Raw genomic sequence first — 15283 nt, forward strand, 5'->3', positions numbered from 1 at the left:
AAAAAGGGGTTAGGGGGGGGGGAGCTGGTTACCCTCCGATATCTTTTGACGCTTAAAAAGTCAACTAGAAATTTCAATTTCCAATCAAAGGAGCCCTCTCTGAAGTTTATACGAGTATTCCTTCCATAAGAACCATATATACCCCCAGGGCATAACTTATAACCCTTGCCCTGAAGATTGTGGGGGAGTGTCCTGTTCAAGCATGTAATTTCCAGAACTTTCAACTACGTTAAACAAAATGGCTATATCAAAATTTTGATTGGATGTGTTTGGAGAAATGGTGAGCGTGGAATGGGGTGTTAGCTGCCTTCCAATCACTTTCGACTATTAAAAAGGGAACAAGCAATTTAAATTTCCGATCGAATAACCCCTTTCTGAAGTTTCTACGAAAACGCTTTCTATAAAAACCTTATATGCCCCCAGGGCATAACTTATAACCCTTGCCCTGAGGGCTGTGAGGGGAGGGGGTGTTATCCTCAAAGACCTAATTTCCTGAATTTTCAACTACTTTGAACAAAATTGCTCTCTTAAAATTTGGATTGGATGTGTTTGGGGAAAAGGTGGGCGTGAGAGGAGAGTTAGTTTCCCTCCAATAACTTTCGACTATTAAAAAGGGCAATAGCCCTTTGAATTTCCAATTGAATGAGTCCTTTTGAAGTTTTTATGACAAATCTTTCTATGAAAACCTTATATGCCCCCAGGGCACAACTTATAACCCTTGCCCTGAGGGCTGTGGGGGAGTGTTCTCCTCAAAAACATAGTTTCTATCTGGGAATCAACTACGCTGAACAAAATGGCTATCTCAAAATTTTGATTGGTTGTGTTTGGGGAAATAGTTGGCGTGAAAGGGGTGTTAGTTGCCTTCCAATCATTTTTCACCCTTAAAAAGGGCACTAGAACTCTCCATTTGTAATTGAATAAGCCCCCTTTGAAGTTTCTACGACGACCCCCTCCATATGAAGTGCCTCTGGAAAAAAAAAACAATAAATAATAAAACATCGGAGCTGTATGGCGTTTACTATAGACAACGCTATAGCATTGCATCTGAAATCCCTTGAAGGTTTCAACATAATGTCCTTAGCTATTCCTGATTTATTTCACCAATGCCATTTTGACAAGGTAGATGTCCATAGTGAGTTTTGATTTAGTTTAATATCACCCTCAAATCGCTTGGAGATTTTTATCCAAAGCAATACGAGGGGGGGGGGGGCAGTGATGATTTTCAAAGGAGGAATGGGGATCTTGGCAATATATCGTTAAAAACAAAACGCGCTTGGACATTTTCCTCCAGGGCTGGGGCTGCTCTATGATAGTGTGGAAAAAAGGTAATTTACATTACTACAAACAGAAGTAGGGCTAAAACTCCTCTGCCTTCTAGACCAAACGTCACTTATGCTTTGCTGAAAGATGTCAGCTTTTTTTTGTCAGCAGAAAAACATGTAACTTTTGCTAGTAAGCAAAAGTGGTAGTGTTTGAGTGGTCCAGGTAAATGTGGCACACACAGGATCCATTATTCTCTCCTCCTTTTTTTAATGATAAATCCTGTATGTAACCTATGGATAAACTCTGTGATACCACATAAAGAAAGAATAACGAGCAAAAATGGGGTTTTTATAGGCCAAATGACGATACTGAAAAAACAAAGCGAATATTTCGAGAGGACAAACGCCTCTCTTCTTCAGCGCGAAACGAAACGATGTATCAATAAAAGCCAAAAATTAAAAGAATTATGGTTGTTAGGTAGTTGGTTTTAATTCTTTTAATTTTTGGCTTTTATTGATACATCGTTTCGTTTCACGCTGAAGAAGAGAGGCGTTTGTCCTCTCGAAATATTCGCTTTGTTTTTTCAGTATCGTCATTTGGCCTATAAAAACCCCATTTTTGCTCGTTATTCTTTCTTTATGTGATGTCAGGCCAATGTGGTTTAAGAAATTATCTCTGTGATTTACAACCATTTCCCCAGGTGCTATTGTGCCATAGTTATTAGACCTTTTGACTATTTCGAACAAAGTGGTTATTTCATAATTTTGATCAGTGTTGAGGGGAACAGCCATCTAAAAAGGACAAGGACCCTTTGCCCTCTAATCACTTTTCAAAATGCCCTGAAAGTTTTAGCTTAATACTCTCGGCTTTTTCTGAGATATTGCAAATAAAAGATTTTGACAGCCAGATTTACTTCAACATCCCATTTGATATTTCCTGAAATTGTTTATCTGAATAATCTTATCTGTTCCTGAGAGATTGCAGCTATGTCCAGTAACAACTGCAATGCACATATTTTCCCTATGTTCAACATCACCCTCAACAATATCTAAATGTTTCAACTTGATACCCCTCACTAACTGCTCTTGAATTATTGAAGTTTTACCTTAAAACCACTCGCCTTTTTGGATACTCACGATCAAACATGTCCGCTTTTCCCAATAACCAACCTTTTATATAAGCAATGGAAAACTTATATAACACAAACAACCTGCCCGATAGGCCTTGGGGTTTTTTTGTCAAATATTCAGGCATATTTATTTGACTTTTTGACTATTTTAAACAAGATTGCTATTCCAAATTTTGATTGGGTATCTTTGCGAGAAATAGAGCTAAAAAGGGCATTTAATTCAACATACCCCTCAACATTCCCCGAAGTTTTACCTTAGTACCCTTAGCTTTTTCAAACAGACCCAGAATCAAACATTCCCCATTTCCTTAATGACAAATCCTGCATTTAAGAAAGGGTAAATTGCATAATTTGCAATCCCTGCCCTGCCCATAGGCATGGTTATTTGAACTTGATATTAATTTGAGCAAGATACTCAAACTTTACCAATATGACTACTTTTCTTTGACTGTAAGTTTAGAGCAAACCTTAAGGACAGGGTCAAATTCAAAAGAAACTCTTGAAAAAATCTGAGAACTGCTACAAAATTATCATAAATACTTATTTATCTCATCCCTACAGGGAAATTACTTCCCTTTACCTTCATCCCCCCCATGATGGATAAAAATACAGTCAACTTTATATATTCCCATTACACTTTGCAATTGAAAACAGCTGTAGCAGTCCAAACCCTTCATACCTTATGGTTGTATGTGCTAGTTCTAAATCAGGTGGTTACAACCATTTATATGGGAATATATAAAGTGGGTAGAATATGCATTTCCATCAGGGGAGTGGGGATAAAACGAAGCACTACACCTTTAGGCATGAGATAACTAAATATTAATTCTTGCTATAAATGTAAATCCAGAATTTTTTAGGACTTCCTTCAAACGTGTCCTTAAAGTTTACCAAGTTTTAAAACACAATCCTGATGATCTGAGTAGAATTTAGATAGAGATCCAATCCTATAAGTTTTATTTTTTTTAATTCTAGGTGGGGGCTTTTGTCTATCTTGGAAAGTAGTTGAGTTTGGTGAATGAAACTTTCAAGGACAGACCTGGAACCTCAATGATCCCCCAGAAATATATTATGAAGTGCATACCATGCCCCTTCACCCTCCGAATGGTACTGACTTTTCATGATTTTTTACAATAGCTGTGCTTTAAGAAAAGTGAAACCTCAAGAAATGGACCTACTGCTCAAATAAGGCACAAGGTAAGAGTTTTGTGTCTCATACTGATAGTATTCTAGAAAAGGGTAAGGTAAAAGACAAAGAATATGGCATTGGACTTTCCAGTCCTTACTGGCAGTTTTGGTCTCCATTTCATGACTCTTCAGCCAGGCAGTGCAATAGGGGGGGGGGGGGAGGGCAACCATCCTGTGCTTTTGCACACTCTTCCTGTTTACCTTCCCCAGATTTCTCCAGGTAACCATTTAGAGCTGGGTCAACTCTGGCTGAGCCTACAGAGTTGCACTACTAACCCCATTCCAGACCAAATAACCAGAAACATCAGGACTCAAACCCCTATCCAAAGAAATCCTACATAATGGAAGCAAAGTTCCAATGATCCACTAGGAAGGTGCTTTTAAGTACCTATCTCAACTCCTTCCCTCCCCAAAATGCACTGTCCTTTGATCACCTTTTACAGTCTTTCTGTAATAAAAGCAAAATCTTGAAAAATAGATCTACTACTGAAATAAGACAAAGAGAAAGTGTTTTAAGACTCATATCTTTGCTCAATATTGACTTTAGAGGTTTTAAAGATTTGCAAATCTATTTTTTAAATCTAGGAAAAGAGCTCTGACAGGCTTAAAATCCTGCTGAAACAATAGGAAATGCATTTTTCAAAGGCTAATGCCAACAAAAAAGAGACTGAAAACCCAAAAAATTAAGGTAACACATTTTGTTCAAAATTTTGAAAGACATAGCCGAGACCTGTCATCTACACAGTTGTCTAAGCCCCAGAAACAAAGGGAGAGTAGAGGTAGTAGCTTGACCAAACCCTTGTGGGTTAAATTTTAGGCCCTGTATTAATTCCTGTAAGTTTCATTCACCTAACTCAAGTACTTCCCAAGATAAGAAGAAGCTCCTCAACAATAACTATGTCCTTTTACCTTTGCTCAATCCTGATTTACAAGGCTTTGTAAATCTTTCCTAAATTTAGAAGAAAAGTCTTGACACAGCTTCAAATCCTGCTGAAATAATGGAAAAACTAGAGCCAATGAAAAAGAGATTAAAACCCCAAAATTAAGGTTAAATTATCTTTGCCAAATCTTAGATACAGGGTTTGTCCAGAAAGTAATAGGACTGGGTCGATTTAAAAGCATTTGTTGAGCTAGTTGTTACAATTCTTTAAAAACCTTCAAAATAGGCTCCTTCTGCGTCAATGCAGCACTGCCAGCCTGATTTCCAAGCATTGAAGGCGTCACGGTATGCATTCTCCGGAATAGCTTTGAGAGCCGTTGTGCATGCTGCTTGGATCCCCTCTGTTGCCTCAAAATGCTTGCCTTTCACCAGCCATTTCAGGCAAGGAAACAAAAAAAAAAGTCTGGGGGCCACATCTGGGCTGTAGGGTGGCTGCGGAAGCGTCAGATGCCAGCCTTGATCTGGCAGCTGTTAATGAAAAGGGTGGTGTGAGCTGAGTGTTCTCGAGGTGCAACTTCCAGTGAGCTGTGATGTCTTGTCAGACCCAGTTGACTCTTTGTTTGAGTCTCTTGAGCAATTCCACATAAAACTTGGCATTGACGATTTGTCCTGGAGGAACAAATTCATGGTGGACGATGCCTTTGATGTCAAAAAAGACAATGAGCATTGTTTTCACTTTGTGTTTCCTCATACTTGCCTTTTTGGGCAAGGAGACACCAACGTGTGCTGCTTGGAAGATTACCTCTTTGTCACGGGATCATACTCAAAGATACAGCACTTGTCACCTGTGATTACTTTATTCAAAAATTGGGGGTCACTTTCACACATGTTCAAATTTTCTTGGCACACTTCCACTCACTGCAATTTCTGGTCATCAGTGAGCACTTTTGGGACCATCTTTGTGCACACCTTGCACATGTTCAAATGCAAAATCACAATGTCGTGAACAACAGATTTTGGTAAATTTAACTTTTGGGCAGTAAATTAAATACTTAATAAATGGTCTGAGTTCAAAACTTTGTGCACACAAGTCACATTGTCAGTGTTTGTTGAAATCAAAAGTCTTCCAGCACAGTCTTCATCAGTGACCTTTTCCCTCTCCTCCAAAAAGGCCTGGTGCCACCAAAACACGCCATTTCTTTCTAAAGCAACATCTGGGTAAGCCTGCTTGATCATATCAAACATCTCTGTTGCAAATTTACCAAGTTTCACACAGAATTTAATCATGCACCTCTGCTCTAACTAACACTAAATTTTTGGCTTGCACCACTCACTGAAACATGGTCATGCAAAAATACCAGTCCTGACTCTCCAGGTGCTCAGAGACAACTGACCAGCCACTTGTTCTTTAGCTAGGAATGCCCTCTACCAAATCCAGTCAGCACACGCAAGCTCCAAAGTACAGTTGCAACAAAAGAAAATCAGTCCCATCATTTTCCAGACAAACCCTGTAGGTCATCTAGGCCATATAAAATTCCTTAAAATGAGGAAATGGTATAGATACTACTAACAACTCATCATAGCACCAAGCTGCCTGAGGCCAACACAGTCATTCATGCTCCCCCAATCTATTCAAAGCATCCCTATTTACACCCTTCTGGGCAGTTCTCATTTTCCTTAAATCTTTTTTTACAACCTCCTCCCAACCCAACTGAGGACAACCTGCTTTTTGTTTTGTCCTAGACAGTTGGCCAAAAAAAGCAATCTGTCATCCTTCATCAAAAGAATGTGCCCTAGCCATCTCAGCCTTCCTCTCATTATATCCCGAGAAAACAGGATTGAACCACACTTTCCATCAAGACTACTGTTTGAAATATGGTCAGTCAGTTGATTAGCCAAAACAATCAGTCGGCAATTTTTTTGGAAAAAATCTAGCAAATCTTCCTCCATTTTTTGGAGCACCCATGATTCAAAACCATACTTGACCACTGTTATCACTGTAGTTTCCAATATTTTAATCTTGGTTAACAGATTTATCTTCCTATCCTTCTAAACTTTTTTCAACTGTGAAAAAACATCCTGGTCCTTGGCTGTTCTACTTTTAGAATCTTCACTGCACCAACCATCTGTACTAATAATACTACCTAGGTAAGTAAAGCTGCACAATTGATTGATCTTTTCATTACCACAACATCATTTTTTCATCTTCACTTATTCCAACCCTTAGTGACTTGGTGTTCTTAAGATTAATTCTAAAACATATTCTAGCATTCTGAACTTGCATAAGATTTACTTGCATTCATCTTGCTCACATTTTCATCTAGGGTGATAAAATCATTAGCATAGTCTAAGTCCAGGAAGATTTTACTTCCCCATTTAATTCCATGTTCTCTCATTGCCTTTGCTGTACTCCTTGAGACAAAGTCTATCAAAATGATCCATATAAATGGGGATAGAACACAACCCTTCTCAACTTCTGATTTAATACAAAACCAGCTACTAACCTCATTTCCTACCTCAACTGCAGCAGCATTATTCTTGTACATAGCACTAATCACTTTATTGTATTTGTTTGGTATATCATATGATGATAAGACTTTTGCTAATGCTCTTCTAACAGCTGAATCAAACACTTGCTCATAATCTATAAAAGTGAGGACTAAAGGTGTTTGATGTGTCAGGCACTTCTTAATTATTAATCTAAGAGTGAAAATTTGGTCAACACATCCTCTACCCTGCCTAAAACTATACTGTTCTTTTCTTAAAGCTATGTCTACAGAATCATCATACAAAATAATGTACTACCTACAGAAGCCAGGATAATGCCACTACAATTACCACACTCACTCCTATCACCTTTATCATACAGGGGTTTCCTAAAATTGCTAGGTACTTCCCCTTTTTCAAAAAAACATATTCACAATTTTCAGTAGCTTATTTCTTACTTCATAACCACCATATTTAAGAAACTGATTTACCATGCTATCAGCACCTGGAGTCTTTTCCTTTTTTATTATTCTCAAAATGTTCTGCCCATCTTTCTTTAACTCTTTTCTTATCACTAATTGTTGCCCTACTCCTATCTTAACTGGTCTGTTTAAATGAAGCACAACAAAATTATTTCAGCTTCAAAACTTTGCTCAATCCCAACTTATAAGGTTTTAAATATATGCAAATACATTTCCTAAATTTTGGAAATAAAACATTGATATGGCTTAAAATTCTGCTCAAATGATTTTCAGAACTGAAGCCAGAGAAAAAGAAACTGATAACTGAAAATTAAGGTAAAATGTTGTTTTGTCAAAATTTCAATGGGTAATGGCTTTTTCAAAAAAATCTTCCCATGACATAACTTATAACATTGATATGGCTTAAAATTCTGCTCAAATAACGGAAATTGTGTTTTCAGAACTAAAGCCAGAGAAAAAGAAACTGATAACTGAAAATTACGGTAAAATTTTGTTTTGTCAGAATTTCATGTGTAATGGGCATTTCAAAAACATCTTCCCATGACAAAAAATATCCTCTTAAGTTGATTCTGATATTATTAGCGCTCTATATAATGGCGCTTTAGAAATATTTATAAAGGCTTCTTAAATAGAATTTTGAAAAATTTTGAGTTTGGAGGGAAGGGGAAATTATTGTAGAATTAATTTGGCCTCTACAGTTGATTCTGATGTTTGTAGCGCTCTATCTATTAGTGCTTTATAAATATTTAAAAAAGCTTCTAAAGTAAAATTTTGGAAAATTTTGAGTTTAGGGCAAAGGGGGATTTCAAAAACATCTTCCCATGACATAACTTGTCCTCTAAAGTCGATTCTGATGTTTGTCGTGCTCCATGTCTTAGCACTTTAGAAATATTTAAAAAAGCTTCTAAAGTAGAATTTTGGAAAATTTTGATTTTGGGGGGAGGGGGGATTTCAAAAACATCTTCCCATGACATAACTTGTCCTCTAAAGTCGATTCTGACCTCTCTTTCTTCTGGTGTTTTTCCTCATTTATTTAAGGTTGCTAATATTGTACCTTTGTTTAAAAAAGGTGATTCATCTCTAATTTCAAACTATAGACCTATTTCTCTCCTTCCTGTAATTTCTAAGGTTGTTGAAAAAGTAGTGTATTGTAGACTCTCTTCATTTGTATTTAGTACTAATAAGACTGAAGGTAATTCTCTCATAACTAACCATCAGTATGGCTTTCGTCCCAGTTTCTCTACCTTGCATGCACTTTCAGATGCAACAGAGTTTGTGCGTGTTAATCTTGACAAGGGCTTGTGTGTTTTGGGTCTATTTCTTGACTTTTCAAAGGCATTTGATATGGTCGTTCACTCTGTTCTTTTGTCTAAACTATCTTCATTTGGAGTGCATGGAGTCCCACTTGAATGGTTTAGGTCTTACCTCTCAGGGAGATCTCAGTATGTTTCGGTTGATGGTACTTCTTCCTCTTCCTTGCCTATTGTGAAAGGTGTCCCACATGGCTCTGTGCTTGGACCACTTTTGTTTTTAATTTATATTAATGATCTTGTTGATGGTCTTCATCCCCTTGTGCACCCTATACTTTTTGCTGATGACAGTAACTTCTTCATTGCTGCAGTGGACCTGCCATCTGCCATTTCCCTAGCTCAAGGTCTTCTTGATAAAGTAAAAGATTGGTGCTGGTCAAATGGTATGACTCTCAACAGCCAAAAAAGTGCCATTGTACACTTTAGAACCCCTTATCGTATGAGAGACGCAGGGCAACCAACCATCCTGACTTATGGGAATGATATTATACCGCAAGCTACTATAGTGAAATTTCTTGGTGTGTATCTTGACTGTTTTCTTTCTTTTAAACCCCATATAACTCATACCCGGTCCCTTGTCCTCCGCCAATCTTCAATGTTATACAGGGTTAACTCATTTCTTCCCCCAGATGTTATGCTTTCTCTTTATTATGCTTTTATTTTTCCTTACCTTTCTTATTGCTGTTCTGTCTGGGGTTGTACTAATAAATCTCTTCTCTGCTCACTTCAAAGAGCCCAAAATAGGGCAGTGAAGGCTACTTTTCTTCTTCCTCGTTTTTACCCTTCCTCTGATCTTTATAATGATATTGGAATAGCTCCGCTGGATCGTATTGTGGGTAAAAGTTACCTTTATTTAGCACATTCCGCTTTTCTAGGTAGACTCCCACCATCTCTGCAGCAGTTTTTCTTTCTGTCAGGCTCAGGTAGGTACTCTTCTTTTTTATGTAGCTCTTATCGCAGGTTCATTTTACCTAAGCGTTCATCGACAGCAGGTCAGAGGTCTCCTGTTTATCAATCTATTTTACTATGGAACTCCATCCCTCCTGATGTCCCTCTATCTCTTTTTGCAAAGGCACTTTCTCGCTGGGTATTTCCATTATAGTATTTTCCCCCTTTTTTATTAATTTTTTGCATTATATCCACATTTTTGTCTTTTTTTTTTTCTTTTTTTTTTAATTAAATATATTTAAAATAATTATCCTATTTTATCATATTATTTATCATATTTTAATAAATGTCTCTTATCTAATTTTTTTTTTTTTTTTTTTTTTTTTTTTTTATTGGTTTTTAAAATTTTTTTTTTTTTTTTTTTTGCCCTTTAAAATATTTTATTCTTTGGGGGGTTTAAATTTTTAAGTTTGTAATTGTATTGTTTTTTTTTAGTATTAATAAATTGATTGATTGATTGATTGATTGATGTTGGAAGCGCTCTATGTCTTAGTGCTTTAGAAATACTTAAAAAGCTTCTAAAAAAGAATTTTGGAAAATTTTGAGTTTAGGGCAAAGGGGGATTTCAAAAACATCTTCCCATGACATAATTGTCCTCTAAAGTAGATTCTGATGTTTGTAGTGCTCTATATCTTAGTGCTTTGCAAATTTTTAAAAAAGCTACTAAAGTATAATTTTGGAAAATTTTAGCGTTTGGGGCAAAGGGAGATTTCAAAAACATCTTCCCATGACATAACTTGTCCTCTAAAGTTAATTCTGATGCTTGTAGCACTCTATGTCATAGCTCTTTAGAAATATTTAAAAAAGCTTCTAAAGTAGAATTTTGGAAAACTTTGAGTGTGAGGTGAAGGGAGATTTCAAAAATATCTTCCCATGGCATAAATTATACTCTAATATTGATTCTTATGTGTATAATGCTCTACGACTTAGCACTTCAGAAATATTTAAAAAAGCTTCTAAGGTAGAGTTTTGAGTTTGGGACGAAGGGAGATTTCAAAAGCTTTTTGCCTTAACATTACTTGTCCTCTAAAGTTGATTCTGATGTTTGTAGCACTCTACGTCTTAGCGCTTTAGAAATATTTAAAAAAGCTTCTAAAGTAGAATTTTGGAAATATTTGAGTTTGGGGTGAAGGGGGATTTCAAATAAATTTTGAGTTGGGGGGAAGGGGGAATTATTGTAGAATTAATTTGGCCTCTAAAGTTGATTCTGATGTTTTAAGCGCGCTATCTGTTAGTGCTTTGGAAATATTTAAAAAACTTCTAGAGTAGAATTTAAAAAAATTTTTGTGTTTGGGGGGAAACGGGATTTCAAAAACATCTCCACGTGACATAACTTGTCCTCTAAAGTCGATTCTGATGTTTGTAGTGCTTTATGTTTTAGCGCTTTAGAAATATTTAAAAAAGTCTCTAAAGTAGAATTTTGGAAAATTTTGAGTATGGGGATAAAAGGGATTTCAAAAACATCTTCCCATGACATAAATTGTCCTCTAAAGTCAATTCTGATGTTTGTAGCGCTCTATGACTTAGCGCTTTAGAATATTTAAAAAAGCTTATAAATTAGAATTTTGTAAAATTTTGAGTTTGGGACGAAGGGGGATTTCAAGAACATCTTCCCATAACATAATTTGTCCTCTGAAAGTTGATTATGATGTTTGTAGTGCTCTAGGCCTATGTCTTAGCGCTTTAGAAATATTTAAAAAAGCTTCTAAAGTAAAATTTAGGAAAATTTTGAGTTTGGGGGGAAGGGGGTTTAAAAACATCTTCCCATAACATAATTTGCCCTCTGAAACTGAATCTGATATTTGTAGCGCTTTATCTATTAGTGGTTTAGAAATATTTAAAAAGCTTCTTAAGTAGAATTTTAGAAATTTTTGAGTTTTGGGAAAGAGAGATTTCAAAAACATCTTCCCATGACATAACTTGTCTTCTAAAGTCAATTCTGATGTTTGTTGCACTCTATTAATTAGTGCTTTAGAAATATTTAAAAAGCTTCTAAAGTAGAATTTTAGACATTTTTGAGTTTGGGGGGAAGGGGGATTTCAAAAACATCTTCCCATGACATAAATTGTCTTCTAAAGTCAATTCTGATGTTTGTAGCCCTCTATCAATTAGTGCTTTAGAAATATTTAAAAAGCTTCTAAAGTAGAATTTTAGAAAATTTTGAGTTTGGGGGGAAGGGGGATTTTACAAACCTCTTTCCTTGATGAGTACATGGAACTATAAAATAAAACCATCTTCTCATAACATAATTTGTCCTCTAAAACAATTTTAATTTCTTTACTGGTCTATCTCTTGTCATATCCTTTCCCTATCAATAAAGTGTAAATGGCTTATCAACACAAAGTTGACTCCTACCTAATGGTACCAGCATGCTACTGTTGAAGGGGGTTATGATAAGCAAAGTTGTGAACATCACAAACGGGTTCAATAAGCAATGTCAGCTATACAGTAAATAAGTTAAATGGATTATTAAATGAAAATATGATTTTGGAATATATTTTAATGAACAAGGTTAAAAGCTGAACTTGTGTGAGGTAAGCAGTGATTTATAATTATGATAGTAATATAGGATGAAATGTGAGCTAAAACAACTAGTAATGTGCAGTAATTTAACTTTATATAGAGGGGGAAAGGAGTGGATGTAGGTAGTTCAAAGTACCTTCCTGGGACATAGGCCTACCTCAGCATGTAGATCCATCCCTGAACGTTTCATTTTCCTAACCCAACCCCTTTCCAAGATAGCCAAAAGTAACTAAAGTAGAATTTTACCGAAAATCCTTCCAAATAGAATAAATGCTAGTCTTAATATTACAAAATTGTTAGACCTGTTCTAGCCTATAGGCCTACCTTGTCAAAAGTATTTTTTTATTAGCAAGTAAAAGTTGTTACAATCATTATTCCAATATTTCATTGTTAAAATTATGGAGGTTATATATTTAACTATAAATGTTACATACTATGCGGGAATAAAAAGATATTTTAAACAAGAAATAGAGCTGATAATTAGCAGGTAAATCTTCATGCTGAAACTTTGAATTTTTTTGCTTTTAAACAGCCATCTATTTTAAATAGCCCAAAAGGCTATAAACTCCTGAGTAAATGAACAAAGCCGCCTTTATTTGTCATTTTCCTGATACATTGCAGAGGAAAACGAGGCTTCTCATTGGTTGATCTTAGTTTGTTTTCTGTCAATAATACACAAAATGAAAATGTGACTTTTCATTTGGCGTTTTACGTACGACGGAATAAACACAGTACATCCAACTACAAAAAAAAGTTAGAAAAGTAAATGTCCAGTCAAGACATCTACAATCAGATTACTACTACTACTAACAACTCACCGCAGCACCAACCCGCCTGAGGCCGACACAGCTACGCACGCTCCTCCTCCACCTCAATCTATTCAAAGCCTCCCTTTTTACACCCGCCCAGGAAGTTCCCATTTCCTTTAAATCTTTCTTTATGACGTCCTCCCACCCCAAACGGGGACGACCTGCTTTCCGTTTAGCCCTAGATGGTTGGCCGAAAAGAAGAATCTTCGGCAATCTGTCATCCTTCATCCGCACAACATGCCCTAACTACCTCAAGCTTTCTTTCATTATAGCCCCAGAGAGCAGTACTGAACCACATTTTTCGCATAGCCTATTCTTTGAAATACAGTCAGTCAGCCGGGTACCCAGAACATTCATTAAGCAATTTCTCTGGAAAACATCTAGCAAATCTTCATCCGCTTTTCGGAGTGCTCATGCTTCAGAGCAATATTTGACCACTGTCATCACTGTAGCTTGTAATATTCTAATCTTGGTTTGCAGACTTATCTTCCTATTCTTCCAAACTTTTATTAACTGTGAAAAAACATCCTGAGCCTTGGCTATTCTATTTTTAACATCTTCACTGCTCCCACCATCTTTACTAATAATACTACCAAGGTAAGTGAAGCTGCCCACCTAATCAATGTTTTCATTACCCAACGTCACCTTTTCATCTTCACTTATTCCTAGCCTTAGTGACTTAGTCTTCCTAACATTAATTTTCAAACCAATTCTAGCACCCTGAACTCGCAAAACCTCTAAAACTTCCTTCATTTTGCTCACACTTTCATATAGGATGCTTAAATCATCAGCATAATCCAAGCCCAGGAGATTTTTTCCTCCCCATTTGATTCCGTGGTCTCCCATTGCCTTTCCTGTGCTCCTTAAGACAAAGTCCATCAAAATAATCCATATAAAGGGGGATAGAACACAACCCTGCTTCACTCCTGATTTGATACAAAACCAGCTGCTAACCTCATTTCCTACTTTAACCGCAGCAGTGTTATTCTCGTACATAGCACTAATCACTTTAATGTATTTGTCTGGTATACCATACAAGGATAAAACTTTTACTAAAGCTCTTCTATCAATAGAATCGAACGCTTGTTCATAATCTATAAAACTGAGGACCAAAGATGTTTGAAAACTCAGGCATTTCTCAATTATTAGCCTAAGAGTGAAAATTTTGTCGACACATCTCTACTTTTTCTAAAACAGGACTGCTCTTCTCTTAAAATTTTGTCTACGGCATCTCTCAGTCTAAAAAGTATCATATTACTAAGTAATTTGCTACCAGACTAATGCCTCGATAATTACCACACTCACTTTTATCACCTTTCTTATAAAGTGGCTTAATTAAGGTTTTCCTAAAATCGTTAGGTACTTCCCCTTTTTCAAAAATCGTATTCATAATCTTCAGTAACTTATTTTCTAACCTCAGAGCCACCATATTCAAGAAACTCATTTACCACCCTATCAGCACCTGGAGCCTTATTATTCTTTAATCCTTTTATTACTGTTGCTAATTCCTCCTCACAAAACAAATCTTCTTTCATATCCAAGGTATCACAAACTTTTTCATTTTCCTCTATATTTTTTCCTGCAACTCTATCTCGGTTAAGCAAGCTCTCAAAATGTTCGGCCCATCTCAAAATGCTCAAAATGTTCGACCCCCATTCCTATCTTTAAATGGGACAAGTCCAGATTGACTACTCCCTTTCAATTGTTAACGTGCCAGTACAATATTTTACTATTATGCCGTCTAGCTGCATCTTCCAGATCCTCGGCAATTTTATCCATGGCCTCCATTTAACACCTCCTTAGTTCATATTTTAATGCTTTCTCCACTTTCTTTACATTTCTTTTGTTTTCATACGATCTATCACTCAGATAATTCTTGTACAAGTTCTTTCTCCTTTCTATTAAATATAAATGTTTTCCACTGATATGCTTAGTTACAGTAATAGCTTCCTTCCCTAATACACCTTCCGCAACTTCAGAAATTATTTTTCTAAAATTATTTTAACAATCTTCCTCATTATCAAATTCTTAACTCTCAAGTTTAGGATTCAACTGTTCCTGGAAAGTTTCTCTCAATTCTCATCTTGGAGTCTACCAACATCATAACTCCCCGGGAGGTAGTTTAAATAAGATGCCAACTACTGACAAACACTTGAAAAGAGACCTTGGCTAATGGCATGAAACATAAAAACGTGACACTTTATAAAACACAATGTCTGTAATCAATCATAAATTAAAACGTCTAATGGATAAGGCCTGTTTAG

The 15283-nt window shown here is 36.2% G+C and overlaps 1 protein-coding gene across 1 annotated transcript in view; it reads right to left on the minus strand.

Annotated features, from left to right (window-relative positions):
* Window positions 1-12715, minus strand: part of xit (ALG6/ALG8 family glucosyltransferase xit) — a 170481-nt gene extending 157766 nt beyond the window's left edge. Inside the window, exon 1 of the mRNA XM_089088859.1 lies at window positions 12645-12715. Coding sequence (XP_088944985.1) covers window positions 12645-12709 — 65 coding nt within the window. The 5' untranslated portion in view covers window positions 12710-12715. The remainder of the gene's footprint in view (window positions 1-12644) is intronic.
* Window positions 12716-15283: the final 2568 nt, after the last annotated feature.

This window comes from Artemia sp. Qi Xiang Cuo, chromosome 5 (assembly GCF_049724085.1).
Source record: "Artemia sp. Qi Xiang Cuo chromosome 5, ASM4972408v1, whole genome shotgun sequence".
Taxonomy (NCBI): domain Eukaryota; kingdom Metazoa; phylum Arthropoda; class Branchiopoda; order Anostraca; family Artemiidae; genus Artemia; species Artemia sp. Qi Xiang Cuo.